At 51.1% G+C, this 25,689-nt stretch overlaps 1 protein-coding gene across 5 annotated transcripts in view; it reads right to left on the reverse strand.

Annotated features, from left to right (window-relative positions):
• The window catches only part of TMEM44 (transmembrane protein 44), a 48,924-nt gene extending 24,747 nt beyond the window's left edge, over positions 1-24,177 (reverse strand). For 4 of the 5 annotated variants that reach the window (XM_060099319.1, XM_060099317.1, XM_060099313.1 and 1 more), the window contains exons 1-9: positions 23,770-24,177; positions 20,785-20,911; positions 18,977-19,070; positions 17,714-17,880; positions 17,421-17,507; positions 12,603-12,773; positions 9,863-10,003; positions 8,147-8,251; positions 2,869-3,027 (exon numbers count right to left, since the gene is read on the reverse strand). In XM_060099319.1, coding sequence (XP_059955302.1) covers positions 2,869-3,027; positions 8,147-8,251; positions 9,863-10,003; positions 12,603-12,773; positions 17,421-17,507; positions 17,714-17,880; positions 18,977-19,070; positions 20,785-20,911; positions 23,770-23,906 — 1,188 coding nt within the window. In that variant the 5' untranslated portion in view covers positions 23,907-24,177. The remainder of the gene's footprint in view (positions 1-2,868; positions 3,028-8,146; positions 8,252-9,862; positions 10,004-12,602; positions 12,774-17,420; positions 17,508-17,713; positions 17,881-18,976; positions 19,071-20,784; positions 20,912-23,769) is intronic. The other variant, XM_060099314.1, reaches the window with a different exon arrangement.
• Positions 24,178-25,689: the final 1,512 nt, after the last annotated feature.

The following is a 25,689-nucleotide window of genomic DNA, read 5'->3' on the forward strand; positions in this document are numbered from 1 at the left end:
AAAAAACGCGTAGTGAGCTGAGTGCTGTGGATACAGTGTATGTCGTGGTGTTGAGGGACCTCTCTTCTCTCCACCTCTCCCAGCACAGCAGGAAGTAGGTCTCCAAACCTGTGGGTATGTGCCCCAAGGACATGGACACAAAAGCACCCTCTGAGAGTTAAGTCACAAAGGACCACAGAGGTGACAAACACAACACCTTAGCGACAAAGAGTGCCTCCCAGGCCTCCAGAGTGGGAGGCGCAAGCATTCACTTATGGACCCGCGGGTCAAGCAGAAGCCCAGCTGGCTGGCGAAAGACACAGACGGACTGTAGCCAGAGAGTACAGACAGATGCCCTGGGTGTCTCAGCACAGTGTTAGGAAATATCTGAACTGTGCAATCCATCTTGGGAGTAAGAGAAGTCACAAACCAGAAGAGGTGATGACCTGGGGCCCGGCTTCAGTCCCTTGGAGGTGTGGTCTGGAGGAGCAAGGCCATGATCAGACTGTGACCAATCTACCAAGTACCTCCCACCGTGTGTGGTGGGTCAGGCCAGCCCCCCTGCCCTCATGCATTTTTCTTTCAAATCCCCCCCTTAGAACATGTTTGCTGAATGAGTGACCCAAACAGGTGGGTGACATGCAGTGTCACACTCGTCGGCTAAGAGACACCCTCTTGCTCCCCTTCAGCCATCAAGGAGCCAGAACTTTTAAGGAATATTGCTCTGAAAAACTGGGGAGCCCACCCAATCCCACCACCCTGAGGCAGCTGATGGTTGATAGGCTTGTGGCTTAACTTTAATCTTCTTCTTTACATCTCCCAAAATTTCTACAATAAACGTGTATTACTTTTAAGAGGGAATATATAGATTAGAGAGAGAATATAGAGAGAGAATATATAGATTACCAGAAGGCCGGATGGGCCACAAGCCTGACAAGCTACACTGTCCCCTGCTCATATTTCCTCAGTGTCTGTGTTCAGTGAGATTCTAAGTAACTTCCAATCGGGACTCAGCGCTTTGTCATGTGTAGCGTATGGGTGTTTTGGGGAATGAAGTAGGAGGCTGTGCTGGGGGTTCTGGAGGGGGTGCGTGGGGTAGATGGGGGCACCCGGGCTTCTAAAAATATACCCCTTGTTTAACAAGGGCAAAAGCATTCATCTCCATTTGCCTCGTGTATGAGCGCGACCCTGTGCCCTTGGAATTTAAAAGGAACGAGCGAATAGAGGAGAGGGAGAAAAAGGACTGCAAAACACAGAAACGGCCCAGAACAGCCACAGAGACAAATTTCTGAATTTTTCAAGGTCACTGTCCCATCCTCAGCTCAGTTGAGGGTTCCCACAGAGCGAGATTACTTCCCGCCCTCCCCAAGCCCCCTCCCCCATGTCACCAACTCAACTGTCCCTTCCCCTCACTGAACACACTCTCCCTCTCGCCCCTTAGCCTTAGACTCTGCCCCGACTGCTGGCTCCGGGCTGCCAAGCCACGCGCCTTGGGTTGTCCGACACATTCTGAGACCAGATCCAAGAAGTAAACAGCACCAAATGAAGGACTCGGGGATACACGGACACCAAATGGTCCTTGGTCTGGAGCAGAATTTCTCCCTCAAAACCCACCTCTCAATGACCAGCTGTGTGTGTTCCAGAATCAAGAGATAAAGATGAGGGCAGCCCAGGCCCCTAGACCTAAAAGCCTGTGCACAGCCTGGCCAGGGAGACAGGTCCCTGCAGCCCTCAGGCTACACGGCAAACAACAGCAGGGGTGGAAGAGAGGTGTATGCTCTGGGCACCCAAGGGAAGGAGGCTTTAATCTCTGGTGTGTACGTGGAGGGGAGGGGAGTTCACACAGCAGGTGGCATCTGGGTAGGATTCTGACACACGGCAGTTGGGCCAGAGGAAATCCCAGGAAGAAAGGTCCAGAGCCCTGGGGATGAGGGAAGAGTCCACAGCCAAGGAGGACATGTAGGTGAGGGCAGGGGAGGGGCACGAGGCTGGGGCAGGTGTGCAAGGCCTGAACCCCACACTAAGGGATCTGAACTCTACCCCGCAGATCAGGGGCTCTAAGTCTTTCGGATTTCAGGGTCCACTACGAGTTGAACGAATCTGGGGGACTGACTCAGGACAGATGATTGATTACTTTGCCAAATAAGGCCATTAAGACCAACACCAAACCCTCAATAGCAACTTAGCACTTCCTGTTATCGTCAATTCAAAAAAGGGCATTTAAATATCAAAAGAGTGGGAGACCCCAACAAACCCAGAAAGAAGGACAGTCCCTCCCCCTGCTGGTACCCCCTGTCCACTATGCTGTCCTTGTTCTCACTTGCCACAGACAAAGGGAAACTTCCTCCTGACCAGGGCTGGGAGCCACAGCTGTGGGGCCGAGAGTGACAGGACCGTAGACCTGAGAGTCAGACCCATTTCCGGTATCCAAAATGTGATGTGTTTTGTTCAAAGATCCAAAAATTCAAAATGAGGCAAAGCTTATGAAAGTGCCAGGCACAATGCCCATTGAGGGCCCCTGTGTATGAACCTGACAGCACCACAGGGAACAGCCTGGTGCTCCTTGGGGGGTAAGAAAGGCTTCCATGGTCAAATGGGTTTGGGAAACACCAAGACTTTTAAAAAAGTGTGTTAGTCAGCATTTATTTCTGTAAGACTTGAATGGGCCCCGTGATTCAGCGTGCGGTGTTTCCATGACTCATTTGACTGTGGAAAGTTCTCCTCAGCGCGGACAGCATGGGAAAGTTCTCGGGCAGATGCTTATTCACTACTGAGCGGGCATGAGGCTGGCGTGGGCCAAGGAGAACAGAGCAGTGCAGGCACCACAGAGGCACCGGCAAGCAGGCGTGAAGGAGGACCCGCGCACCTGCCGGCGGACACAGCACCTACCTCGAGGTCAGAGTTGATGGAGGAGACCTGGGAGGAGCTACTGGAGGACACATGCGCCCGGATGACCTGGACCGGAGGGTACGAGGGGGGCTCCTGCAGGGACGTGGCTCCCGTGCTTGTCTGTCCATCTCCAGGCAGCCTGGTGGCACTGCAGCTCGCCTGCAAGGTGTGCGGGGAAGAGCAGGCAGGAGACTTGGTTGGCATCTTTGTTTTTTTGCACTGTCAGAGCATCCAAAAGGCTTCAGCATTCAAAAGGCACGAGAGGACGCAGCCGCCTCCACCCTCCTCCTGCGGCCACCCAGCTCCTCCTCAGAGGCAGCCAGCCCTCCTGTGTGTGTCCTTCCCAAGAGTCTGTGCACACACGAGCAAACGCATGTACATATTTCCCCCATTTCCACTAACAGTAGTACACTCTATACTCTCTTATGCATCTTGCTTTATCTCACTTAACAACATGCCTTAGAAATAGTTTTGTAGCAGTTTTTTTTTTTTTTTTGGTAGCATTGTACAGATGTTCACAATCTATTTAAACCAGTCCCCTGCTGATGGACGTTTAGGATATTCCCAGTCTCTTGCTTTTACAATCAATCCTGGCTGCAGTAAATTATACTGTACATTAAAAATTTCAGGATATAAAGGATAAATTCTTAGAAGTGGACTTGCTGGATCCGAGGGCACGAGCGCTTGTAATTTGGATAGCTCTTGTCAAAAGTGTGTTCCATAGAGGCTCAACCAACGCACCTGCCAGCAGCCTATGAGAGTGAGTTGGGAAGGGTTAAGGGAGGAAGAAACTTGTGAGATTACCTGTCTGTCTGTCTGTCCATCTATCTCAGAAGAGAGCTCCCTCCCACAGGCCTCACAGGGGTTTCCCCAGAGATCCTCAAGGCTCTGGGCTGGGCTCAGAGCCGGGCAGTCATCCCACTGACACAGCACAGGGGGAATAACCCACCTTCTGGACCGTATCTTCCACCAACTAACCATATGACCTCGGCAAAAAACTTATCCTCCTGAGTCTCAGTTTCCTAATCTATAGAAGGGGCTGGTAATCCCTGCCTTGCTTCCTTTGAACTGGTGTCATGGGGCTCAGGTTTAGTAAACGTCCTGGACACATGAGAAGAACAGCTGCTCGTACTGGTCCCCAAATCACGCAGGGCTCCAGCCCCGGAAGGGTCAAGGGCACAGTTCCCTGTGAGAGTCAGCTGTAAGGGAGGAAAGTCCACAAAGGAGACAAAGACAGCTTTCTGGGTGGGAGAGGGGGGGAAGGCGGGGCAGCAGAGGCCTCCCAGGCCACAACAAAGGAAAGAATCTATAAATCCCTCAGGTCTGACCACACCTGAGTCAACAGATAAAATGGAGTTTTCAAATGCTGCAAGCTGTTGACTCCTAGGACCCCACACCCTCGGCCTCCTAGGCTCAGCCTGACCCCAGCTGTATCTCTTGGAAAATCTCTCCTTGACCAGTGCTCGGGAGGTGATGCTGGCAAGAGTGAGCACCACTCTGGCTCTTTTGCCCACTTCCTGATGGTAGATCAAACAGGACGTGTATCAAGGCACATGGCAACAGGGTACCAATATCACCACAACATGCCCACCGGGACATTCTCATGAAAAAAAGAGAATAATTTGCTAATGCAGCAGGCATGAAATGGTGGCATGAAACGGAGGCATAAAAAGCATGTCCTCTCTATAAAAGCTCAGGTGCCAGAGTCAGACAGGATTAGTCTGAAACCTATTTCTGTGATTTTCTAACTATGAGATCTTGGGCAAGTGAGTTAATCTTCCCTGTGCCTCATTTTAAAAGAATAATAAGGGCTTCCCTGGTGGCGCAGTGGTTGAGTCCGCCTGCAGATGCAGGGGACGCGGGTTCGTGCCCCGGTCTGGGAAGATCCCACATGCCGCGGAGCGGCTAGGCCCGTGAGCCATGGCTGCTGAGCCTGTGCGTCTGGAGCCTGTGGTCCACAATGGGAGAGGCCACAACAGTGAGAGGCCCGCGTACCGCAAAAAAAAAAAAAATAAATAAATAAAATAAAATAATTAACTATTAATAAATGACAATAGAAATAATAATAGTATCTACCTCAGGTTGTTATAAGAATCTGCGTTGCTAATAATTGTAAAAACCATTTATCAAGCGCTTACTTGGTGTCAGCCATCATGCCGAGTAAGAAGCAGCATAGCATTTTGGTCAAAGGCACAGACTCGTCAGAGACAGGTCTGAATCCTGGTTCTACCACCAACAAACCATGTGACCTTGAGCAAGTTGCTTAACCTCTCTGGGCCCCATTTTCCTTCTCTGTAAAGTGAGCATAATACCTCAAGGGTTGGCTGTTGGATTAAATGAGTTGATCTATGTAAAGCACTTAGACCAGTACTCCAAGCACTGTGACCAGTAAGTACAATAAGCATCATGGAAGTGTTGGCTGTTATTATTTACTCAGAGCCTGGCAAGTGGTTAGCCCTCAGTAAACAGACCACCATGCGAATGATGACCCTAGAGCCCAGGGAGGTGGCTTCTGCCCAGGCTAGAGGGCGGGGCTCCTGGCTCCCTGCTGGGAGCTGTCTTGGAGGCAACTCTCGCCCTCTGGTGGACACAGAAGGAAGAGGCCGAATGGAAGTATTTGCTCAAAAATGTGCTGGCCGGCCTCAGTGGAGGAGAACGGAAGAGGTACACAGGCTTCTCTCAAGGAGTCTGCTCTCCAGCGGGCATCCACTCAAGATTCAGGTACTGGAAGGGTTCAAGTGAATGCAACTTTTGCACTATTATTTTTCACAAGTTCCACGATTTAAAAATTTCTAGTGCAAAGCGTTGGCCCGATGCTGCCAGGGCTCCCTGTGCTTTCCCCAGGGCTTCCCATCACCCACCCACCCACCCACCCTCTGGACAGAAGAAGAGTTTAATGGCCGAAGTGGACTTTTAATCGTGAAAGCGTGCTCCAAACCTCCCAGAACTTCACTTACGTCACATACAGGTTATTTACACCCACTTTCCAAGGAACAACAGCAAAGAGTAAAACCTCTCTCTCAGGCCCAAAGTCTGAGCGTCAGCACGTCCCAGGGGCAGCCCAGTGGGGCGGCTATCACTGCACTCTGCATTCCAAACACACCTGTACGGAGAGCCCGTGACCTGACACACCAGGGTTTTGGCAAACAAGACAGAAGGAGACAAAGTTTATATCCCAGCAGGAAACAGAAAACAAACAAAAGTAAAAGATCACGATAAGTGCTTTGCAGAGCATTTTAAAAGGTAATAAAATAAATGGCAGAGGGGTGGAAGCGAGTTTTCCACAGAATGAGTGGTGGGGGAAGGAGAAGGTGACATTTTTACTGAAATTGGAAAGACAAGAAAGAAGCATCCATGCAAAAAATCAGGAGGAAGAGCATGTAGGCAGAGGAACGGAGAGAAATTCTGTGCAGAGATTAGTGAAGAGGGGAGAATAGGAGGCAGTTGTGGTGGGGGGGAAAGCGCGGGGCTGTGTCAGGAGATTAGATTTTATTCTGCATGAAATGGGAAGCCAGAGGAGTGTTTTAAACCAAAGAGGAACAAGATGTCATTTACATTTGTAAGAGACCCTTCTGGTTACTGGTTGTCAATAGAGGGGGTGGGACAAGAATAGCAGTGAGTGGAAAACCAGTTAGGAGGCTCCTGGATCTACTTGTTTTTTTCTTTCTTTATTGAAGTATAGTTGATTTACAATATTGTGTTAGTTTCAGGTGTACAGCAAAGTGATTCATTTCTACATATTTATATGAATATACCTAGATTCTTTTTTTCCAATTCTTTTCTATTACAAGATATTGAATATAGTTTCCTGTGCTATACAGTAAAACCTTGTCGTTTACCTATTTTATATATGGTTGTGTGCATCTGTTAATCCCATACTTCCAATTTATCCCTCCCCCTACCCTTCCACTTTGGTAACCGTAAGTTTGTCTTCTACGTCTGTGAGTCTGTTTCTGTTTTGTAAATAAGTTCATTTGTAATTTGGGGGGTAATATTTTTTAGATTCCACATATAAGTGGTATCATATGATATTTGTCTTTCTCTGTCTTACTTCCCTCAGTACGATCATCTCTAGGTTGGACCTACTTTAAAAGAAGTATTTGCAAGACTCACAAATGGGTGATATGGGCACGGGCGTATAGTGAGGGAAAGAGAGGAATCTGAGTTTGACCCACTGCACGGACAGTGGTGTCGCTTACTGACATGAGGAAGATGGGGAGAGGAGCCGGTCTGGACATGGAAATCCAGAATTCTGTATTGGACACGGCACGTGTGAGATGCCACATGGTGACGATGAAGAGGGAGGACGAAGAGGTAGTGGGGCAGTCAAGACTGGAACTGAAGGAGAGGAAAAGGATGGAGACACAGGCCAGGGAAATCAGCCAGAGCTGGCAGGTAGGGCTATGGGACTGGAAGAGTGTACCCAGAGAAGGGAGCCCTCCTGAGGCGGAGCTGGGGTACTGCAACCTTGAAGTCCGCTCACCAGGAGGAGCCTGCAGAGGGGAAGGTGGCGGAAAAACCAGGACAGGGAGGGGCCCAGAAATCAGAAGAAGCAGGCGGCCAAACGAGTTGAACCTCAACTGGACAGAAATGACCCCGGGATTTAGCAACTGGGAGGTCGCTGTAGCCTCGACAGGAACGACTTAGTGGGGTGTGGGACATGGAGTGGGCTTCTTGTCGCCTCTTTCCCTCCAACCCTCTTCCTCCTGAAGGCCCCCCGTGCAGAACCCTGGCAGTCATCTGGAGCACGCGGGCCTCCTCACCACCACATGCTCACTGCCCCCACTGCTCTACCTGCCGACTCCACTGCAGCTCTGCTTCTCCATCGGCTGCAGCCTTGGTTCAGGCCACACCATGTCTTTCCTGGACTTACAACTGTCCCTCACTGACCCCCTTGCTTCTAGTCTCCACTCCCTAGTCTGCCCCCCAACACTGCCTGAGTGACGGCTCTAAAATGCACGTCTGACCCCAAGTCTCTAGTCCTGAAGCCTCCTGGACTCCCGTCACCCTCCGACGATAGTCAGCTTCCGCAGTGTGACGATCTCACACTTACCTCGCCTCCACCCTTTCATCTCCGAGCACCCCTTCATCTGACCGCCACTGCCCGCCCCCCACCAAGGCCTCCCCCACCAAGGCCTCCGAGAGTTCCTTCCTCTTTTTACAGGCTTTCCTGCCTCATTCTGCCCCTCCTGCAGCTAAAATGTCACTTCCTCCAGGAAGCCTTCCAGGACTACCTCCCACCCTTCTGGACAACCAGCTGTGGCCCACAGCCACTTACCTGCTGCACAGGCTCGATGGTCAGCTCCAGGTAGCGGCTGACAGCTGCCATCCTCTTGAGGGGCTTGCAGTACGGTAGCGTGGTGAGAGGCACCCAGTCCGAATTCTTTCAAGCGGGGATGGGGAGACAGAAAGGGGGATTCTTAAAGTCAGGAGACCTTTTCTAAAAACAGGATCCCAGTTTCTTCAAAAGAACCCCTACAGTATTTTTTCCTGTTCTTTTATGGCACATCTCCCTTTCTGCTTCCTATAAGATGTATCTTATCTGTCTCTTTGAGGTCACAGTAGGTGGGTGGGTCCCAAACTTTGATGCACCGTGGAATCACCTGGGCTTCTTAAAAAACCAAACAACTGAAGTTTAGCTCTCACCCCCCACCCCGCCCCACACCAGACATTCTGATTTAATTGGTATGGATGTGACTTGCAGAGTTTAAAAGCCCCCCCAGATAATTCTAAAGTATGGCAAAGTTTGGGAATCACTCGAGTGGGTGCTAAATAATGCTTTTGTAAAGCAGTGGTTCTTGAACTTTACTGCATACCAGAAGCACCCAGAGGACTTATAAAAACACCCGAGTTTCGAGTTTCGGATTTGGTAGAGCTGGGTGGAGCCCTAGAATTTGCATTTCTAACAAGTTTCCAGGCAGTGCTCGTCCGGGGACCACACTTTGAGAACCACTGATGGAAAGACTGCTGAAGAGATTACAAAGGCTCCACTTCCTCTCTTCAAAATACTAAACACACGGGGCTCTCTTTAAATACCTTAGCTCCCCATTGGGATATAATTTCCTAACAGTTTCTAGAATGGAATGAAAATAACTTCCCACTAGAGCCTTCTTGGGAACTTGGATCTTTGGTCTAATCACCTGTATCTCCCCTTTTACCTTGGTCATACCCACACTATCTTCTACTTCATTAACTCAGTCAGATTACACCGTTAAACCTAGAAAATTCGGAGGAGGGGACCCGGGTCACTCACACGGAGCCTCATTTCTACTCTGAAAGAAATGAAGGTAGTGAGGAGTCCAGGTAGTAGGTGAGATATTTTTTCCTCAAAAAATGATCTTAGAAAAGGGGGAGCTGCTTTATGTTCAACTCTTTACAAGCTCTCTTATTATTATGAGGCACTTTCTCAATTATTTGCCACCAAGGACTTTTGACAAAGAAAAGTTGCCTCAGTTAGCATAGTTCTGCTTACTTAAAGGGGTCACCTGATTAAATCAGCAAAAGACAGAGACAGACACATTTACTGGTATGACATAATTGTAAAGGGTGGATGTTATTTGTAAACAGCAGTTTTAAAAATCAGCTTTTTAGTAATACCAACTTAAAAAAAAAGCTGTGTTAGTGGTGGCGATGCCGTGGATGTCAGATGCATGCAAAAGTGGGAACTTAAGTTTTTACGAAATGAGGGCAAAAAGCACATTACTTCTAAACTAACGTATTAATTTATATAGTATGTGAACTTAAATATATATATGTAAATTACCAAATAGCATAATAGCAAACTTGAAAAAAATATATTTTGTACTTGGGAAAACAGAGGATCCTACTTATTCAGGGCACTCAGCATTGCGCGTAACAGTAGTTTTTTAAAGTGACCAACTGGCCAAGCTCGTGGGGACCCCCAGGATTCCCAGGCCCAGCCCCGGTGAGGCTCGCTGCCTCTGCCCATGCTGTGCACAAACACCGGGGGTCCCGTCCAGCTGTGAGACCTTGCCTCGGTCCTTGCCTCCTGGTTTTCTTCCTCCTTCTCTGCACAGGTCAAAAGGGCTTGGGTGTCGGCATTCTCTGTGGCTTCAGAGGCAAATCCCAAGGCGTGCCTCATCTTGCTCTTCATCACCCAGGAAAGGAAAATGATCTGAGAAGTGAAGTTAAGGTCCACGGAGGTGGAGAACTTCAGCCACCGGTGCTGCCTTCACCTCTGTACCCTGAGGGCTCCATCCTGGGCTGGTCCCTTACCTCCCCGGGATCATCCTGCCGGGTCGGCCCCAGAACAGACACAGCTCATCTGAGGACAGAGCCAGGTCCAACACTTCCTAGTTCCTGTCCCCCTGAGGGCCCAGTACCCAGCCAGACGCTGCCTCTAACAAGCACTTAGTAGATACTTGCTACACAAAAGGATTTTGAAAGCCATTTTCCCTGGCTTACAGGGACAGTACACGTAGTGGGTTGAATAGTGTCCTCCCAAAACTCATATCCACTCGGAACCTCAGAATGTGATCTTATTTGGAAACAGGGTCTTTGTTGATATAATTAGTTAAGATGAGGTGGTAGTGGATTAGGGTGGATAAGGTAAGTCCTGTGGCAGGAACCTCACGGGAGGAAGAGAAGTAACGCAGAGATACACAAAGGGAAAAAGGCCAGGTGAAGATGGAGGCAGAAATTAACATCATGCTGCCAGCTCCACATCAGAAAACCAACAACCCAATCCCGAAATGGACAGAAGCCCTAAATAGACATTTCTCCAAAGAAGACATACAGATGGACAACAAACACACGAAAGGATGCTCAACATCACTAATCATTAGAGGAATGCAAATCAAAACCACAGTGGGGTATCACCTCACACCGGTCAGAATGGCCATCATCAAAAAGTCTACAAACAATAAATGCTGGAGAGGGCGTGGAGAAAAGGGAACCCTCTTGCACTGTTGGTGGGAATGTAAATTGATACAGCCACTATGGAGAACAGTATGGAGGTCCTTAAAAAACTAAAAATAGAATTACCATACCACCCAGCAATCCCACTACTGGGCATATACCCTGAGAAAACCATAATTCAAAAAGAGCCATGTACCACAATGTTCATTGCAGCTCTATTTACAATAGCCAGGACACGGAAGCAACCTAAACGTCCATCGACAGATGAATGGATAAAGAAGATGAGGCACATATATACAATGGAATATTACTCAGCCATAACAAGAAACAAAATTGAGTTATTTGTAGTGAGGTGGATGGACCTAGAGACTGTCATACAGAGTGAAGTAAGTCAGAAAGAGAAAAGCAAATACTGTATGCTAACACATATATATGGAATTAAAAAAAATTGTTCTGACGAACCTAGGGGCAGGACAGGAATAAAGACGCCGATGTAGACAATGGACTTGAGGACACGGGGAGGGAGAAGGGTAAGCTGGGACGAAGTGAGAGAGTGGCATGGACATATATACACTACTAAATGTAAAATGGATAGCTAGTGGGAAGCAGCCGCATAGCACAGGGAGATCAGCTCGGTGCTTTGTGACCACCTAGAGGGGTGGGATAGGGAGGGTGGGAGGGAGACGCAAGAGGAAGGGGGTATGGGGATATATGTATATGTATAGCTGATTCTCTTTGTTATAAGGCAGAAATTAACACACCATTGTAAAGCAATTATACTCTAATAAAGATGTTAAAAAAAAATTATGCTGCCAGAAGCCAAGGAACCCCAGGAGCCACCAGAAGTTGGAGGAGTCAGGGAAAGATTCTCCCCTAGAACCTCTGGAGAGAGTATGGCTCCACCTGGATTTCGGACTTCTGGCTTCCAAAGCTGAGAAAATAAATTCCTGTGGTTTAAGCCATCACGTTTGCGGTTATGTGTTACAGCAGCCCTCGCAGACTCAAATAGTATGTGAGAAAATCCATTTCTAAACTATTTATGCTAAATCCACAGGTTTTGCACCCCTCCCCCAACCCCACCCAGCATCTCCACTCGTCACTGTCTGAGCTTAGCTTGCCCTTGAGGCCCTCACACCAAGGTCACTGGGGTGTCAGCACACCAGGCAACACCCCCTTGGGGATCAGAAAGGGGCTCAGCGATCACTGACAGCTTTTCTCTCTGCTTTCCCACCCCAGGCTCCAGCACCGAAGAGGACAGAAGGCAGATGATCACCCGTGTAGGGCGGGTCAGCTTGCAAAGCCCTTCCCAGCCTGTGAGAAGACAAGGCAAAGGTGAGGAAAACAGGTTCACAGAGGGCGGGGACCAATCCAGGTGGGGAGCAGCACCGAGCCAGGAGCCTGGCTCTTCTGTGATCCCAAGGCCAGGAAGCTTCATACTCCCCTCTGCTGTTTCACAAAGCTCCAGTCAAGAGATATTTCTTCTTATTTAAAAAAAACAAAGGAGGAGGGACTTCCCTGGTGGCGCAGTGGGTAAGACTCTGCACTCCCAATGCAGGTAACCCAGGTTCGATCCCTTGTCAGGGAACTAGATCCCACACGCATGCCACAACTAAGAAGCCAGCGAGCTGCAAATAAGGAGCCAGCCTGCCACAACTAAGACCCGGTGCAACCAAATAAATGAATAAATAAATAAAATTAAAAAAGGACACAAAGCACAAAACTGAACATTGCAATTGTGTCTGCCTCCCCCAGGATTCAAACCACCACCCTGGCTACTGGGAAAGAATTCTTTCTGGCAAGAGGGTAGGAGGGCAGATGAGACACAGCAGCCAAGCCCCCGGGCCAGGGGTGGATACGGCGAGGTCCAGCGCTGCACGGCCGAGGGAGGTCAGGAACCAGGGTGTGGCCCGTAGCAGGTATTCAGGCCGCCGGTCATGGGCCACGATGGCCGAGGCGTAGAGGAGGCCAGCCAGGGCCGACAGGAGCCGGGTCCACAGGTAGATGCAGGGAAATGTCCTACCCCAGCACTGGGCAGAGAGAGAAGGGGGCTGGGCTGGGAGGAACACTGCCACCTACCTCCCTCAGCTCCCTTAAAGCTGATTCTAAGACCCAGGCCCCTGGTGATGTAAGAGGTTGGAGGGCAAGCCCTCTGCCCATGGCCAGTCCCCAGAGGTGCCACTTCTGTTGGGCTTCAAGCTGCTTCCAGGAATTCCCTGGCAGTCCAGTGGTTAGGGCTCCTCGCTTCCACTGCAGAGGGCATGGGTTCGATCCCTGGTTGGCGAACTAAGATCCCACAAGCTGCGCGGCATGGCCAAAAAAACGAAAGCTGTTTCCTTTGTCTGGTGAACTCCTATTCATCCCTCAGAACCTGGCTTAAACCCAACTCTGGGAAACCATCCCTTAACATCTCCACCCTAAGGGGAGCAAGTTATTCCCTCTTCAGGGTCCCTCACACCTCTGACATATCCCTCTATTGGAGTGCCTTTCACCCTGATCATGACTTAGCTCCTTACACATCTGTCCAACAGACAGAGGGCTCCTGAGAGCAGGGCTGAGGTCCTCACCACCTTGGTGCCCTGGAACCCAGCACTGGGCAGGGGCTCGTGAATGTCAGTGGGGAGAGCAGGACGGAGACTGAATTATGGAGAGCCAAGGGCCCACCCTTCTCATCTCGGGGCTACCGGCTCTGAACCAGGCGGGATGGGAAAGTCAGGAAAATTAGAGATAACATTCTGGAAATTTTGAAGCCAAGGGGATATTTCTGGAGAATGAGCAATGGAAATATTGGTTTTTAAAAAAGGAAACATGCAATATTTATATGTAAGTATCCTTTACGGGTATAAAGTCACTTTATATACACATTAAGTATATATACAAATATTATGTATTTCCAATTATATACAATTACATAGGTATTTAAATTAATACATAAATATAAATTATATTATATATATATATAAAACTTAGTTTGCTCATTAGATGACTGTACTTAGAGACATACAGGCCTTGGTTAAGGAATGGAAAAAATTCAAGAGAAAAAGCATGTTTTAGCCGATTTTCTCCATCTTAATTTTAATCCTCAAAAAGATTCCTGGGACTTCCCTGGTGGCGCAGTGGATAAGAATCTGCCTGCCAATGCAGGGGACACGGGTTTGAGCCCTGGTCTGGGAAGATCCCACATGCCACAGAGCAACTAAGCCCGTGTGCCACAGCTACTGAGCCTGCACTCTAGAGCCCACGAGCCACAACTACTGAGCCCACATGCCACAACTACTGAAGCCCACGCGCCTAGAGCCCGTGCTCCGCCACCACGAGAAGTCCATGCACTGCAACAAAGAGTAGCCCCTGCTCGCCACAACTAGAGAAAGTCCGCGCACAGCAACGAAGACCCAACACAGCCAAAAATAAATTAAAAAAAAAAAAAAAAGATTCCTGGGAATTCCCCGGTGGTCCAGTGGTTGGGTCTCCATGTTTTCACTGCCAAGGGCCTGGGTTCAATCCCTGGTTGGGGAACTAGGATCCCACAAGCCGCGCAGCGCGGCCAAGGAAAGGGGAAGAAAAAAAAAATATTCCTCAGGAGTGTTACGTCTCCCTCTGCATCTCTTCCTGTTTTGTTCCTGGGCCTCCCTGTTTCTGGCCTGTCACCCCCTGAGCAGACGGCACGCAGCTGCGGACGGTGGCCCCTGGCCCACTGGCCCCAGAGGCTGCGGGTGGAGTGTCACCCCTTCCCATCAGCCTGTCCCACCTCACACGGCCCAGCAGCACTGCTATGGCGGGAAGACTTTGGGGTCCTCCAGCCCACCCACCCCCATTTTACAGAGGACACTGATGGCCAGAGGGGAAGGTGACTTGCAGAGCCGGGCTAGGCCCTGAGCTGGATGAGGCCAAGCTGGGGAAGCCCTCTGCTCTCACTCCCATGCCAACCCACGCCCAGCGCCCACTGACTCAGAACTCAAGCTCTTCTCAGGGTCGGTACTAGGGTCTAGAGGGCTCCGCCTGCGGCGCTGAACACACAGCTCTGCTTCAAGCACCACTGCTTGAAGACTGGAACTGGCTTGGTGACTCGAGATGTGGTATGAATTTCTCCAGCACACACAGGCCTGTCTAGCAGGTCAGGACAGACGGCTGGGGGGACGACCTGCCTGGTGGCTTCCTGGCAAATCCGCGCTGGGGACTGGAAGCGGGTTCTGCCTCAGACACGCTTACAGCAGCAGTGACTCCCAGTCTTGTCAGCACAATGCTTTACTGATCAGTGCGTGTTTCACACCCTTTGTCCTGTTCAAAGACTTGCTCCTGGAAAAATGGGAACTCTTCCCACCAAAGCCACCCAGCCAGGCTGCTCCTCAGCGCCCCCTCCAGGGGTAAATTAGAAGCGGCTTCTGGGGGATCCAGGGTCCAACTCCAGGCTGGCTTGGCTTCCCATAGCACTGCAACCCTGCTGGCTTTCTCCCTAATGAGGGAACCCTAGCTCTGGGTTATTCATGGGACCAGAGACACTTAGGGCTGGCAGCCCCTCCGAGATTGCCCAGCTCAGTCCCCTTGCAATTTCCCTCTATCTTCTTGCCAAGGGGCCATCAGGTTTGAATGACCCTAGTGATGAGGAGCCCACTACCTCCTAAAGCAGGAATAACAATACCAATTGTTCTCAATATGCCAGGCACTGGGAAAAGCGTCTAACCCATGGAATTCTTCCTTTCACCGAATGGGAAGCGGCCTCCCAGTAACCTCTTGGTTATTGATTCTGGTCTTGGTCCTGTTCTCCGAGACTGCAAAGAACAAGGCTGCTCTTTCTGCCCCAAGGTAGCCCTCTGTTTCCTGTATCCATGAGCTTCCTTTTTTCTAGGCCAAATGCAGCGACTCATTAACAAGTGTCTGCTGGAACCTACCCTGGGCAGACCCCAAGCACCTGGAACACAGTGAGAAATAAAACAGACAAGGGCACTGCTCTCACGGTGCTGATGCTCTGCTAGGGGACCAGGCAGCAGCCTGGTAAATAACTAAAGGAGCTAATTCAGGCTGTGATAAATGCGATGAGGAAAATGAAGCAGAGGGAGGGACACAGAGGTGGGGCTGGCCTGGGGCTATTTTAGGTGGGATGGTGTTATGAGTTGAATTGTGTCCCCCCCCAAAAGATGTTGGAGTCCCAGCCACCAGAAGTAGTGAATGTGGCCTTATCTGGAAATAGGGTTTTTGCAGATGATCAAGGTAAGCTGAGGGTATTACGGTGGGCTCTAATCCAAGATGACTGTGTCCTTGTGAAAAGGGGAAAGTCAGACCCAGAAACGTACAGAGGGAAGCCATGTGACCACACACACACACACACACACACACACACGGAGAACTCCACACAAATCCTGGGGTTGTGCTGCCACCAGCCAAGGAACTACCAGAAGCTTAGAGAAAGGCCTGGAATGGATACCCCTCTAGGGCCTTCAGAAAGAGTGTGGCCTTGCTGACCCTTTGGTATCGGACCTCTGGCCTCCAGGACTTAAAGACAGTATGTTTCTGTTGTTCAGAGTCTGGGATACTTTGTTATGGCAGCAGGCAGGAAACTAATACAGGTGGGCAGGGCACTGCAGCTGTTCCTTCAAAGGTCCTCACGTGACACGGCTTCCCAGCCCTGACCACACCCTGGAGGCCCATCCCAGCGGTGGCTGAACTGAGCACAGTGTTTCCCACGCTCCCCTCCCTTGCCCTGGAGACAGAATCTTTGCTGATGAGGCCCTGTGCCCAGGAGGTTTCAGGCTGCAGCTCCCACGAGTGGTCAACTAAGCACCCACCTCCTCAAATCCTGTTCTCCTGGGATTGCTATTAAACCACAGTGCTCTTGGGCAAGACTAAATGATGGGCCGTCACATTTCTGGTGTCAGGCCCCGCCATTTTCTCGCATCCATAATACGTGGCTCTTCGGCAGGCGCTCTCCGGCCTCGGTGGCCTTTCCCGCACACTCTCCTCTGCCCTGAGTGCCTTCCCTTCGCCTCTGCCTCCTCAGACCCCACCTGGCCTTCGCTGTCAACCTGGGGCCGCGCCAGCACCCAGTGCCTGGCAGTGTGAACAGTTTTCACCCTCGCTCATTTGAATACTGTAGGAGGCTTCTCTCTTTCTTCCAAAACCCCAAACATTTGATTCTTTCTTAGAGCATTCAAACATCCTGTTTTCCCTTTCTGTGTCTTCCCTGGGGAGACTGTGAGCTCCCCAAGGACAAGCAAGGCATCTCAAGGCACGTCTGTTCCCCCAAGGGACTGGCCATCACATGACTTCCCTCACCCCAGATGCCTGGAAAATATCTGCCAACAAGACACTCTTGAATACACAGACCCCAGGAGCTGCACGATCCTGTTCTCTAAAACCTCAGATCTGCTCATTCCTTAATGGGGTGCCTGTCCATCCAAACTTAGGGGCTCCTTCCGGAGAGCCTGATTTTTATTTGCTACAAGAAATGGAGAGAACACAGTGCCCTCTCCCTGTGAGCCTCAGGACCCTCCGAGGCCTGGGGGCAGCTGTTCGCTGCCTGCACACACGTGTATACACGCACACACACCCACGTACACACCCACAGGCGCACATGTGAACGGAGACACCACCTCTCCACCCCGGTGACCTGGAGCTGGGAGGATGCTCCCAGATGCCCTAAGACCTGCCAGGGTGAACCACAGTCCTGGCCCCAGACTCACGATTCTGGAGAGCTGGGGGATCCGGGAAGCCCAGGAGCCCAAGGCTGCGATGCCGCCCAGCAGGTAGCCAAAGATTTCAGTATCGTCCTGCGGGAACAGTGATACACTCAGCACCCTGAGGAGATGCCCATGCACCCCAGGCCCGTCCTTTTCTGCTTTTAGAAGGTTCTTCCCAACAAGGCCTAACCCTGACGCCCACCCCCAGGGCATTTGTTGGAACTAGGAGAAGGGGAGGGGCCCGCATTCCCCGCCCCCCAACCCCGTCAGGTCCCCCTGAGCAGGCTCGACCTCACCTGTACCAGGCTTCCCAGCAGCCTCCGCTGTGGCCCTCGGATGGGGCCTGAAGCCTTCGGGACAGCGGCCCACAGAGCCCAGCCTGGGCCCAGGCTCAGAGGCAGGACCAGGGCAAATATGCTGGCCCTGAGCTGCCGCTTCCTCTTTCTCTCCCGGGAACCCCGACCTGCAACAGACACCAAGATCCCACAGGGCTCCCGGGATCTGGAACTCGACAGACAGCTGCGTGGGAAGAACTGGTGTTGACCCCAGACCCGAGGCCAGGATGGGCTCCCACGCTGTTCCACAGGCCAGCCCCTCACCCCCCTTCAAGGGCCTGCGGTTGGGTTTCCCCCCTTCCCCTTCCCCCCCACCCCCCCATGACTGGCACTCTTCCCCGTCCTCAGCCTCTCATAGTGTTTTATGTTTCAAGGCAGGGCAACGTGATCCTTTATCATATGCATCTGCATGCACACAGAGCCGCCCGTCCTAGACTGGAGACCGCTGAAGGCAGGCACTGTGCCCGGCCAGTTCTATCATCTGCACGGAGCCCGGCACAGAGTGGAACCGGCACAAGCTTGGTGAATGTATTATGAGTGGGCACACTGGTGCCAAGGCACCAAAGCTGTGAGTAGGATAAGCATCGTCTTGGAAAGTCTCCTTGAAATAGAAGACAGATCCGCCTCTGAACAATTCCAAAAAGAACATTCCTCCTCTGGGCAGCCTCGAGCAGCTGAGAGCATCTTACATTACCCCTGATGCAAGCATTTCCTTTTGGGACAAGGGTCCGAGCACACTGCTGCCCCTTCTCAGGAACGTCCCAGTCCCACATACTTAAGGCTACTCATCCCATCTCAGTCACTTCCAGCCCCCACTCGGCCTGAGGCAGCCCGGATGCTTCGCTTGGAGCCCCTGGGTTTGCACACTGAGTATCACTGTCCACCCCCAAAGCCCTGCCCCCTCCCTTTCCTGACCTCTGCCCATGCTGCTCTTTCACCTGGAATGCCCTTCCTCGCGGTCCCAGTTCCGATGTCACATCCTTCTCTGACACCTGCAGCCCCTCCCCTCCTCTGGTTGCCCATTGTGTGCCCGCACCCCCTTACTAGCAGCGCTAACTACCTTTTAGGCCCCTGACTCCCCCCTCTGGATGAAGCCAGGGAGCTCGCCCATTCGTCTGTGCCTGGCAGGGTCCAGGCTCGGGCGTGACAGGGAGAGGCACTCAGCACACTGATGGATGAAATGAGTGGATGGATGAAGACAGGAACAGATGGCAGCACGCTTACCTGAACTGGACTTGACTTTGGAGCTGCAGACTGGGAAGAGAATGGACACAAAGTTCACCAGGTCAACAGCTGCTAGGTAGGCACCAGTGAAGACCTGGGAGCAAAGGAAAGAGGGTCTTGGTGTTCAAACACCTTTCAGCAACTGTAGCACCTCTCATTCTGGCTTTCCTCTACCACGTGTGTTCCACTGATGTAGGGCTTCCAGGGATACCTCCAACCCCAGGAAAGGTTGGTTATCACCTCCACTTGACTAACGAGGAGATGGGGTGCTTAAGTAACCAATCCCATTATGCAGACGCCCATCAGAGAGATGGGACAAGAACTCAGCCTGCCCCACTTTCCAGGGGACAGCATAGTCTCTGCTGTGCAACTTTGGCCCAGCCACTGAACTTCCCTGGGCCTTGGTTTCCCCATCTATAAAGCAGGGATAATAACAGTGCCTCCCTCATTGTTAAGTAGATTGTATGGGCCGATACACGGGAAGTTGCTTAGGCCAGCGACTAGAGGAAAGTAAAATGCACCCACCCATACATGCACTAGCTACTGACAGTATAGTTGACACTTGAACAACTCAGGGGTTGGGGCACCGACTCCTCTGCAGTGGAAATTCCAAGTATAACTTTACAGTCATCCCTCTGTATCCGAGGTTCTGCATCCATGGATTCAACCAACTGTGGATCCTGTAGTGCCGTAGTGTGTATTTATTGAAAAAAATCCACGTGTAAGTGGACACACACAGTTCAAACCCATGTTGTTCAAGGGCCCACTGTACTTAGTGCTTAAGAGCATGCATTCTGGGGTTTGAATCCTGACTCTGTACTTACTAGAGGGTGACTTTAGCAAGGTTATTGAACCTCTCTATGCCTCAGTTTCCACATGTATAAAACAGGGATAATGAGAGCACCCATGTCATAGGTCGATTTGAGGATTAAATGAGTTAATACATGAAAAGCCCTTAATGTCAAGTACATAGTTAAGTATTTAATAAATATCAGCTATTATTACTGGACTTGAGCTAGGCCTCATTATAGTCTATCAGCTAATGAGAATGGGCTCCTAGAATGAAAGGTGATTTGTTTCTGATAGAAGGCTGCTCACAGCAGGGTCTAGAACTCTCCAAATCTGTGTCCAACCACTAGGCTCCCCTCCTTCACATCTACCTGGATGGCAAAAGGCCAGGACCAGCCCCCTGAAGTGGGACCCATAGATCCTCCTTGGGATATGTATTTTGGGATAAGCCCCTTCTACACAGATTTGTTTGAGGGTCTAGACTTTGGAAAAACTTGAAACTGCTTCTCACTTGCTCCAAAGCCCACATCACCACCTGGGAAAGGATTCAGACACCCCTGCCTGCGCTGTGGCTGGGACCTGGGCTCTAAAAACAGTAACAGCAACAATCCCTTTTTACTGGATATCTACTATGCGTCAGCTGGTGTTTTAAGTGATGCGGATATGGTAGCGAATGAAAATTTTTGCCCTTATGGAGCTGACATTCTAGTAGGGGCTAACATACAATAAGCCATAAACATAATGAATAAGTAAAGTCGATGGTATATTAGGGAAAAATGGAGCAAGATGAGGTTGTCTGGAGCACCTGTGGTAGAGGCAGGGCACACTCTTAAACAGGTGATCAGGGAGGCCTTATTGGGAAGGAGATATTTGAGCAAAGACTTAAAGGAGGTGAGCAGTGAGCCACGTGGGTACCGGAGGAGCAGGAAGACCAGCAGGGGCACAAGCCCTGAGGTGAAACTGCCTCGCATGGGGAAGGAACAAGACAGAAACCACTGTCACCTGTGGGCTCAACGCACCTGGATGGTGAGCTGTTTGGCCAGAATCGCCCCGATGGTGTCACACAGGCTGGTCAGAAGGCAGCAGGCAGCACACAGCGCCGACTGGTCCCGTCCGGATTTCTTCCCACATCTCAGATAGAGAAGCCTGCGGGGACAGACGGGCGTGTGGGCAGAACACAGACATGTGAGTTTGGGTTCCCAAAGCAGGTGTCTGAAAAGGGCAATTGTGACTTTATGTCCTTCAGAATCACTTTCTTCCTGATATTCAGCAGGTGGTTTTGACCTTAGTTTACAGATGGTTAAAGAAAGGATGGAAAGCCTCCGAGCCTCTGACCAACAAGCCCATGGCAGGAGGCAGACCTTAAGAAAGGAGGAAAGAAATTCCTCCTACAAATCTGGCTGCCTCAAGTTCATGACCCACCACTCAGTGCTGACAAGTGAGCTGTCAGCTTTTATGTTTTGAAAGGAAACAGGAGGGTTATAAAAGTAACCCAATCATTGCAGTTTAACTGCAGAGCAGAGTTAATTGCCTGGATTAAAAAGGCAACCTGCTTCTTTGAAATTAAAATGAAATCCTTCTAATCCATCTGTGCAGTGCAATGGCCTGGCTTCTGCCAGCTGCATCCAAACTGATTTCATTTTGGTGCATGTTCTTCACACACCGGGGGAGACTCCTCTAAGTTGCGACGGCGCTTTGGGCTGACCTCCCCCTAGGGGCCCCACTGCTGGCTTCTCTCCCTTACTGCCCGCTTTCCACCCCCAGGAACAAGCGCAGGCAGGCAGGACAGACTGGAAGGGGCCAGATGTCTCTCTGTCAGCATCATTGATCGGATCTTGGAAATACTTTGTTCTAGATGTTTCCCTGCTCCATTTCTATGCAGAAACTGAGGCATGATTGCAGCTCTGGTCTCACTTCCTTTAACCACAGGGCGGTACTCACTCTACATCATTAGGACCATTTGGCTGGTTCTGAGCGTCAGCCCTTGGGACTAATGAGTGAGGACAGAAGGCCATTGGGCTCCCAAACATTCCCCGACCGGCCGGCCGAAGCCCAAAGCTCACAGTGGGAACACCAGCTGTTAATTTGGGTCCTGAAACTGTTTCAAGGCCCAGGAGTGAAGACTCTTACATTAGAGACTCTCTGAGTTGGACCCAAATTAGAAATAATTCATTTAGGGCTTCCCTGGTGGCGCAGTGGTTAAGAAGCCGCCTGCCAATGCAGGGGACACGGGTTCGAGCCCTGGTCCGGGAAGATCCCACATCCCACGGAGCAACTAAGCCCGTGCACCACAACTACTGAGCCAGCGCTCTAGAACCCGCGAGCCACAACTACTGAGCCCGCGTGCCACAACTGCTGAGGCTTGCGTGCCTGGAGCCCGTGCTCTGCAACAAGAGAAGCCACCACCATGAGAAGCCCGCGCACCACAACAAAGAGTAGCCCCCACTCACCGCAACTAGAGAAAGCCCGCGCGCAGCAACCAAGACCCAACACAGCCAGAAAAATAAATATATAAATAAATAAATTTCTTTAAAAAAAGAAATAATTCATTTCAACCCTCCCATTTGAGAAGGAGAAAACTGAGGTCTATGGTGAAAGGTGAGTTAACGGCAGGCCTTCTGCTTCACGTATGGCGGCTCTGCGTGTGCCCTGCGGCTCTTTGGCCACTTCCCCAGCTCTCAGGGGTCAGGGATCTAGGGCTGACTCTGACCCAGTCCCCACACAGCTGAGGCAAGGCGAAAAGGCAGAGGCTGTGCTCTCAGCCTGGCCACTGGGCATTCTCGAGGGAGCTCCTTAACCTCTCCAAGCCTTCGTTCCTGGAGGGTAAGACGTCTAATAATACTGGCTTTAGAGGGTGGCGGTGAGGGACAAGTGAGATAATGCACATAAAGTGCCTTGTTAGTTCCCATCCTCTGATCTGGGTAGTTTACCTCACAAGCCTGCCCCTTTCTAGTAGGTTCTGGGATTTCGGTTCTCCCCATTTACTCAGGCAAGTTAGTTAACCTCTCAGCAGCTCAGGCTTCTCATCTAAGCGGGGTCAATGACAGTCCCTACCCCATGGGGCTGTGGCAGGGATCAGTGAGTTAACGCAGCACTAGGCCCTCAGTAACCGTTCTAAGTGTCTTCTTATTCATATTCCAGGGACTGGGCAGTGGGGCTGCAGAATCTCTCCACCAGCGTCAAATGCCTGAGGGGAACATGATTGCCTGTCAAAGGTGAGCCGGTGTCAGCCTCCCTCAGGGGTGGTCCTTCTCCCCTACCAGTGAATACGTGGGTGGCACCATCCTCCAGAGCTTGGGACAGGGTGGCAGAAGATCTGGAGACCATCTTTAGCCAGACTTCACCCTTAGAACCCAGGTTATGGGGACCACTTGGCCAAAACACTCCAGGTGTCGGACAGACCAGGGCAAAGTCTGTGGCCAGAGTCGGATACTAGCCTCCCCTCTTCTCAGCTAAGAGGGCCAGTAAATTGAGGCCAGAAACATTGAGAGACTCGTCCAAGGCCCTTGTCCTCCGCCAAGGGTTGATGGCAGTGTTGGAGCAATAATAATGCTGTTTAATGAGCACTTAGTAAGAGCTTCACCAGTACTATTTGATCCTCCCAGCCGTCCTATGTGCTATCATCCCAATTTACCTGAGTAAAACGAGCCCCAGGGATCTTATAGCTCGCCCAGCTCACAAGGCCAGTAAACGGGGAAAGGTTGACACTAGAACCCAGGACTGGCTGCTTCCAGTCCACGGCCCCGTCCACTGCACCACCCAGCATCCTCCTGCTGGCTCCCAGCCCAGCCTCCTTGTGCGTGGAATCCGGAAAGAAGTATCTGATTTCAATCAACAGCAAAATATTCCTCTTGATCCTGCAATTGTGCTGCCTCCTGCATCCTCCCTTTCTGCCCCCTTCCCTCTAGGTTTCCAAGTGCGAGTTAGCAGGGGGCAGCGCCCCATTTCCCCCCGCGGCCGCCCCGGTCCCCGCCCTGACGCCGCCCGGCCCCAGTCCCCATTACAGCGCGTGGACGGCGATCCAGCAGGAAAAGGCGCAGATCCACAGGCCGAAGGAGATGCAGACACGGTGGCGGGCGAAGCAGTGGTCCAGGTAGTCCCAGTCCCAGAGCGCGGGCGCGGGGCTGGGCGCCTCCCCCATGGCTGTCTCGGCTCCGCCTGGCCCGGTGCCCGCGCCTCCGCCTGGCCGGGGACCCGCACGCAGCCTCCCCCCGCTGCCCGCCGCCCCGGGCGCTGCCTCCCCGCGCGTCCCCTTCTCCGATTCTGTTCCTTCGCGGCGGTCCCAGCCGAGCGCGCCGACCGCAGGCCGGAGATGGGCGCGCCCAGCTCCGCGCTCCCGGGGGCGGGCGGCGGCGGTCAAGACTCGAGGGAAAAGTTTCCGGGAACGCGCGGCTCCCCACCCCTCGCGCTATTGTCGGGGGTCGGCGGGCGGGAGGCCGCCCCCCAGTGGCGGAAGCCGGGAGCAGCCTCTGCACAAAGGCGGCGCCCCACGCCCCCCAGACAGCGGCAGCATGGCTCCCGCGGACCCCTTCGCTGTCACGCACCCCCAAACCCGGCGGCCAGAGCGGAATACAGTGACCTGCCGGCGCACTGTGAGGCACCTCGTCCGTTCGTTAACCCACCATATTTCCTGAGTCAAACAATACATACTTGGCGCCTGGGGAGCTTGCTTGGACGCTGGGGATCCCACGATGAGTGGGGCTTGGTCCAGATCGTTAAAATGGCACAGCACAAAGGGTGCTGTGGGAGGCCAAGAAGGAGGAATCAAACGCGCCCCTCTGCATCCTCCCTCGCTCTTTTCTGAGGCTGGAGCTGTACCCTGTGTCCCTGCTCCGTTGCCCAAGCCAGGCTCTAGAGGCGAAGTCCACTTACCCCGCGACCCCCGCAGCCAGGGAGCCCCGTGAGTTTTGAAATCTGTCCCCTCCCATCCAGCCACACTGCCATCAGTTCAAGTACACAGGGCTATTGTTCTTGAAAACAAACTATTATGATGATTTAAAATTTTCCTTGTTGATTTTAATAACTTTTCTTAAAGGACATGACTATATCCTTTCTTTTTTTATTTTTAAAAATAGCTTTACTGAGATCCCATTCATATATCATAAAATTCACCCATTTAAAGTGTACAATTCAGTGGTTTTTAATATATCCACAGAGTTGTGCAACCACCACCATTATCTAATTTGAGAACATTTTCATTACCTGCCAAAAAACCTAGTAGCTACTAGCAGTTACTCTCCACCCCTCTCAAGCACTCCCAGCCCTAGGCAACCACACATCTACCTCTGTCTCTATGGAGCTGCCTATGCTGGATATTCCTTATAAATGGAATCATCCAATAGTGACCTTTTTGTGACTGACTTCTTTCACTTAGCATAATGTTTTTAAGCATCATCCATGTTGTAGCATGTATCCATATGTTATTTTTATGGCTGAAAAATAATCCATTGTATGGTTGTACCACATTTATTTATCTTCTCATCAGTTGATGGACATTTGGGTTGTTTCCACTTTTTGGCTGTTATGAATAATGCTGCTGTGAACATTTCTCTACAAGTTTTTGTGTGGACATAGGTTTTCAGTCCTCTTGGTCACATACCTAGAAGTGGAATTGCTGGGTCCCATGGTAACTCTGTGTTTCAAGTTTCGAGGAACTACTGGACTCTTTTCCAAAGGGGCTACACTATTTTATTGGTTCATTCATTTTTAAAAGTTATGACCACACGTGGGAGAAATAAAACACTATCTGTCAGGCATTGTGCTAGGAGCGGGGGACACATTGTTCAGAAAAACAGATGTTTTCTACCTCAGTGGAATTTACAGTCCAGTAGAAAAGAGAGAGATATTAAACAGGCAATCGAGCAAATAAAGATAAAATTAAAATATGTTATTAAACAAAAAGGGCCAAAATTCAACTAGTAAAA

The sequence above is a fragment of the Mesoplodon densirostris genome, chromosome 5 (genome assembly GCF_025265405.1).
Source record: "Mesoplodon densirostris isolate mMesDen1 chromosome 5, mMesDen1 primary haplotype, whole genome shotgun sequence".
In the NCBI taxonomy this organism is placed as follows: domain Eukaryota; kingdom Metazoa; phylum Chordata; class Mammalia; order Artiodactyla; family Ziphiidae; genus Mesoplodon; species Mesoplodon densirostris.